The 6,614-nt window shown below is 46.8% G+C and overlaps 1 protein-coding gene across 1 annotated transcript in view; it reads left to right on the forward strand.

Moving 5' to 3' along the window:
- The window catches only part of TOX2 (TOX high mobility group box family member 2), a 74,764-nt gene extending 68,150 nt beyond the window's left edge, over positions 1–6,614 (forward strand). Inside the window, exon 8 of the mRNA XM_005429643.3 lies at positions 6,386–6,614. Within this exon, the coding sequence (XP_005429700.2) occupies positions 6,386–6,422 (37 nt within the window). The 3' untranslated portion in view covers positions 6,423–6,614. The remainder of the gene's footprint in view (positions 1–6,385) is intronic.

Below are 6,614 nucleotides of genomic sequence, written 5' to 3' on the forward strand. Positions count from 1 at the left end.
TTATCTATAGCCTATCATAACTACTGTAATTACCATATTCATGTTACTGTTCTCCAATCACTAAAAGTCAGTACATTACAGTTTAAGCTAGAAGTTGTTTTTCAGTTTTCTTGCAGTGGAAAATTCTGAGACCTCTTTTCTGCTTACCACATTTGCTGACTTGTTTGCCTGTGCTATCTTCATGCTTGGTAAAAACATCTTCTTGTTTGGGGTGGGTTTATCCTTTGCTCTAAGCCATAAAAACCCCTTCTAACCAACACACCTTTGCCTCCTTGGTTATCCAGTAAGACTGGCTCAGCAATTCTTTTCTTCTATATCAAAACTTGCTTCCATCTCTATTCCTTCACAGACTCTACATTTAAAAATCTTTCTGCTAAGCACACATATCTGTGAGACTTTCTTGTCAAACTTTCATCCTTCCCAACACCCAGTGATATCTGCACACGTCTTCCCCTCATGCCCTACAAGCTCTGACATGAATGTGCCAGCGTGAAGGTCTGGAAATCCCCAATAAATGAAAATTATATATCAGGGTAGTCTTAAGCTGGGCAGCAGGGAGTGTGTGGAAGCCATTTCCAACCTCTGCCTAGCCCACTGCTCTTGGCTCATGGTTTGGAGGCTCTGTTGTGCTCTAGAACATTCCTGGGGTTCTCTGTGGGAGCAGGCTGGGAAAGAGGCTGGATATGGTCGGAGTATTGATTTCCTTCAAGTGCTGGAACGCAGTGCTTTCACCAGAAATAATAAAACCAGCTCCCAGGCTTTTCAGAGCACAGCTCTGTCTGTGCCAGCAGAGCACTCACAACTGCTGGGCAGGGCACAGAGCGTACAGACATTTATTTCTTCCAGGGCAATAAATAACTGCCTGACCCATTAGAATATCCCTGCTGTCTGCCTGCCCCAGGGGCTCAGGGACATGGATAGCTCTGACCTTTGCATGCTCCTTCCTGAAGTCTCTGCAGACAACCTGGAAGAGCAAACATGACCAGGACCTGATTGTAAAAGTCACTTCACATGTCATAGGCAAAATGCTGAAGGTGCTTGGGGGGCTGTGGCACATGGATCCCAATTTCTGGTGCTGGGCAGATCCCAGGAATGAATTCCCCTAGAAATAAGCATCACTTCTCAAGGGATCAGCTGGGAAAACATTTGATTCCTTCTGCAAATCCCACTGCCTGGGTCCCATGCAGAAAGCCCAGGGCACTCCAGAAACAGGTGAAATGTTCCCACAGCCATGGGGACTGAGTCCTGCGTTGCTAAAACAAGCTCTGTGACATCTGGCTGCAGTGCCACACTGTAAGCAGAGGGCCCATGCAATTCATGATCAAAGCTCATGCATTTCATGCCTTTGTCACAGCAGAAATATCAAATTTCATGGGTTTATTGCAGCTTCCTGGAAAAAAAAAAACAAAGAAGTCATTCTAAAACCAGACAGATTATGCAGAGACTTCCAGATAATGATTAGAGTAGATAACAGCAAGGAACTCAGATGGATAGAGATCAGTCCTGCAGAAAGTGCTTAGTGCACTGAAAATGTCATAGTGTCTGCTGAGAAGGAGCCATCTCCTGTGACTAAAGGCAGCCAGTGCCCAAAGCTGGATTGTTCTCATTTATTGTAAAGCCTGGCGTGCCAGCAGCGCCCTCACCTCCTGCTTCTGCTGCCCTGGGATTTGCAGCCTCAGTGCCCCTTCTGCATCACCTGGAGCAGTCCCAGGCATCTGCAGCTCCCTGTGCCTCAAGGCTGCTCGCAAGCCAAGAGATGATCTGGATCTCCTCACCCAGAGCATGGAAAGATGGGGCAAGGGGGAATGGCTTCCTGTTGTCATTATATTGCAAAGGTTCCACATTGTTGTCTCCTTATTGCAGGAGTTTCATACCCCCTTGATATTTCTCATAGGCAGCTCCTCTAAGCACCACCTCTTCCTTCTTCTCACAGTAGCCAAGTAATTCCAATTCCCTTCTCAACCAGCCACTCCACTCTTTTTTTAACACTCTTCTTCTTATTGGCTACAGCTGTGGCCTGTTAAGGTCAGGCCTGCTCCTAATCTTTGATAATTGGCCAAGCTGCAACTCCTTGGGGGTGAGATTACTTTCTACACTGTCTTTATTTTCTTATATTCTATCCCCCTACAGCTTCCCACTGCCAGGGCAGGGTTAGATGGGATATTGGGAAGGAATTGTTCCCTGTGAGGATGGGCAGGCCCTGGCACAGGATGCCCAGAGCAGCTGGGGCTGCCCCTGCATCCCTGGCAGTGCCCAAGGCCAGGCTGGACAGGGCTTGGAGCACCCTGGGATGGTGGAACAAGATGAGCTTTAAGGCCCATTCTCACCCAGTGCACTTTAGGATTCCATGATCTCCCTGACTCTTCTCCTTTGCGCTAATTTCCAAGTGACATTCAAAGTTGTCATTGGGCTCCTCCACAGCACCTTTCATTAGCTGAGTGGGTCCAACCCTCAGCAGATCTTGGGCACAGCAGTGATAAAGTGATGTTGTCTCCATGGGTTTGGTCCATCAGTGCTGCCCTAGGAATATCTGGGAAGTCTCTGGACCATGTAATGGCCCATTTCAACCTTCAGCTTAGTTGCAATTAAAGCAGCACTGTGAGAAGCAAAACCTGGCTGGAAAGAGAAGGATTGTTCCTTGATGGGATGGGACTCAGCTGCAGAGCCCCAGATTCCTGGCAGAGGGGATTGTCCCAGCCTCCCCAGCACACAGCCCTGTTGGGTTATGAATTTTATTTCATATCTAACCTTGATATTTCTTTAGCTTCCAGCATCTGTTGGCACTGGGTTAGCTGGGGTGAAAGCTCCCAAGCCTCCTTTTCTTTTGTGTTTGTCATCCAGATAACTTCAGAACAACTGACAAGGTTGTCTTTTTCTCTGTCCTTCTCTATCTAATAAGGGAACTGCTGTAGGGATTTTTGTTTCCCGGCCTATGCTTGCTAGTTAAAATGCCATCAAATGACACTTCTTCCCTCATGCCCTGCAAATTCTGGGATCCTGTGAGCAGACACTCCTTAATTCATAACTTAGCCAGCCATGCTGGAGAGTTTTAAATGTTCCTTACCTCCTGCTCTCCCTATTCTTAATGACTTTGTGTTTACTGACTTCCATCCAATTTTCCTGGCTCTTTCTGGGCTGAAGCCCAAGCTGTCCTAGATTGTGAGCAAAGACATGGGAGCATTTCTCAGCTCCTGCTTGGTGTTTGACTATCACTTCCCACAAGTGACTGCAGCACACAATTTCAATGCTTTTTCACCACCACATCACCAACTCCTTTCCCAGTCCCCTGTCTCCCTCACCTGACAGCCTGATTCTGGCACTTGCTCTTTCCCAGGCACTGAATTCCTCTGTTCCACAGGGATTTTCTCAAGGGAGCTGCCTCACCACCACCAGAGGTGCAGCTTGGTTTACAATACTTGCAAAAGTTTCTTAATCCTTAATTCAACCTTAACCCCTCAAAGCATCTCCCTTGTTTTTTCTGCCTTGTTTTCTGATTACAAATCTCTCCACAATCTCTTCTCTGATTACAGATCTCTCCAAAAAAAACTTTCTCCAGGGGCTGTGTCCTTTTCATCCTAAAACATTCTGTGATTTACCTTTGTCTCCTCACACTTAGATATTTGTGGGATAACACTGAACTGGATTCATCTTTCTATGTCCTTCCTCTTGTTTTAAGGCATGGATTAGGTTCTTTTTGTCATCCTTTTGCAACTTTTCCCCCCTCTTCCCACTCTTATTTAGGCTAAAACATGGGGCACTGTCCATTACACCTTGTCCAGGCACAAAAACCAATGTACAGCCACTAGATCCAGACATTTATAACCTCCCTAATTCCTTCCAACAATGAACTGATCCTCTCCAAAGGGGAGAATTTTCCAAATCAGCAGCTAAATGAGCAAACACTATAAAAAGGCAAAGATAACCCATCTCAACTGCACTTAGTTTGGATTCAATTATTTATGGTAATACTTTGTAATGAACTGGGAAATGCTCTGCAGCATGCTGTGTAAAATTAATGAAGTTTTAGGACTGGAATACCTCGCTGCTGCTCAGTGGCATTAAATCTTTTCTGAGTGCAGGAGGGAAGACTGTGCATTTTAAATGCAGATTATAAAATGTGGAGATTAGCAGAGGGGGGGCTCTTGACTCTATCAGAAGACAGCTCTATCAACACCAGCCCTGCTCTGCTGTCTGCCCCTTCCCTATTATTCCACTCACAAACACACCCACACCAGAACCTCCCAAGACTTTTAACTTTAACTTTTCGCACTTTTTAAGGCCAAGATGTCTTTATGGAGCTGGTGATGTTTCCACTGTGTATGTCCCATTGAAAGTCCTGAATCTCAGAGCAAAATCCCCACAGATCATCAGCCAGGGGAGAGGGACTTCAGCCACTTCTCTCCCTATTATGTCCCAAAAAAAAAAAGAGTGTCTGGGCTCCCTCTTTGGGCTCTCCTTATGTAGTGTGAGAATGAGCGCATTTGATGCAAAATTAACTCTCTAAACCTGCTTGGCTCAGCCTCAGGTGTGGTGAAGCAGGGGATGGTGGCCCTGGGGCTGATCCCAGGCAGAGCATTCCAACATCCTGCTGGTGGGATCTGCAGGGACCCCCAGAGCTGGCCCTGCCCTGCAGCCCCACCAAGCCACAGGAAGAAACTGATGATGTAGCCTTTAGAGCTGAAATTCAGGAAAAAATAAAATTGCATCCAACTCTCAGGGGGACCTTCTCACTCTCTACAACTACAGCCTGAAATTTAGGGTTGGAGTTAGTGTTACCCTCTAGGGTTAGGTCAGGGCTACCCCCTGGTAGAGGTGTAGCCAGGTGAAGGTTGAGCTCTTCTCCCAGGTAACAAGGGACAGGACAAGATGAAACAGCCTCAAGTTGCACCAGGGGAGGTTTAGATTGGGTATTTGGGAAAAAAATCTGCAGGAAAAGAGTGGTCAAGCATTGGAAGAGCTGCCCAGGGCAGTGGGGGAGACACCACCATCCCTGGGGGGGGGCTTTAAAAGCCATGTGGATGTGACACCTGGGGACATGGTTTGGCAGTGCTGGGAGAATGGTTGGATTGATCTTAGAGGGATTTTCCAACCTCAATGATCCTGCTGTGGTCCCTCTGTGTGCAGCCCACCCTGTGTTTTGTGCCCTGGTGATGCCTTCACAACCTGTAAATGAAACACTCACATTTGAGATGGTATTAGTACAGGAGGTGGTATGAAAGCTGGTCTTTGTTGGAGGCCTTCAGGGGCAGTTATGGAAAAATGTCCACAAAAGCCCACCCCCATGGGGGTGCAGGCAGTTTGATAAATTTGGTAAATTAGCATAATTGACAAGAAGCACCAATTAGGAGCTCAAGTGGTGATGCAATTCCCACCCATGGGTCAATCCCCTTCTAAGTCTCCCCCCCCACCAACATGGTCTGGTACTTTGTTGATGAAAATGTCTCTGAAGAGCTGTTTTTCCACCTTGGTTGCCAGGGAGAACCAAGATAGGACAGGGGCTTTGGAATATGTTTTATCTTCTACCTAGGGAAAGGGCATGGAAAACTACAGGGAAAACTGACCACCAATACAACGGGTGACAAATATATGTGTAAAGAATACAGAGAACATATTGATGCCCTGGAGAGGCTACCTAGAACAGAGGCTAGGCAGAGTTAAAGGAATAAAGTAGGTATTTATTGAAAGCCTTCAATGGATATGCGTTAGGCAGTGCAAGAGCCTGGCAGAGGCTACACCCAAGATAGATAAAAGTCACGAGTTTTTCAGATATAAGTTTGGTCTAATTGCATATCACGGGTTAATTTTCCAATTACAGCTTCAGGTAATGAAGTCACATTCCCCCGGTTTGCTCCTCCCCAATTCACTTTTGTTTATACTTTTTGGGCCTGAGGCTGCAATGATGCCCTTGGTTCCCATCTGGAAAAGGATTGTTCTGTCTGACCAAAATGTGAAGAGAGCTTACTGACACTCTGTGTGGAGTTCAGAGTTAGACACTAATGCAGGATCTAGAAAAGAGAAAAGCTAAAACCTTAAGGCATCGATATGAAAGAATAAAAATGAAAACGGCATCACCCTGAAAGACACGGGGTGGCACAAACAGTGTGCCAACTGTCCAGCTGTGCCTTCCCTGCTGTCTCACCGCCTCTGCTCTCTCTTACAGCATGCTGCCAAGGGACAAGGCACTCTACAAGGAGTGTCACTAGAGTTATACACTAGCGCAGTACAGGGTCTAGAAAATATAAAAGCTAAAAACTTAAGGCATCATTATGAAAGAATAAAAATGAAAATGGCATCACCCTGAAAGACACGGGGTGGCACAAACGATGTGCCAGCTGTGCCAGCTGTGCCTTCCCTGCTGTCTCACCGCCTCTGCTCTCTCTTACAGCATGCTGCCAAGGGACAAGGCACTCTACCTCACCTAAGGCTCAGCACCCTTTGGAGGAGGCTCACAAGAAGGACACTTGAGAGGGTCAATGCTCCAGCCCCCGGGAGGCACGAGCGGGTCGGATGGGCGGCGCGGCTCCACCGCACCTCGGCGCTGGCTTCGTTTCCAGGCTCTAAGAGCAGTTTTCTTTTTTTTTTTTTTTCCCCTTTTCTTTTTGAACTCTAAAAAA

Source organism: Geospiza fortis, unplaced genomic scaffold, assembly GCF_000277835.1.
Source record: "Geospiza fortis unplaced genomic scaffold, GeoFor_1.0 scaffold57, whole genome shotgun sequence".
Classification (NCBI taxonomy): domain Eukaryota; kingdom Metazoa; phylum Chordata; class Aves; order Passeriformes; family Thraupidae; genus Geospiza; species Geospiza fortis.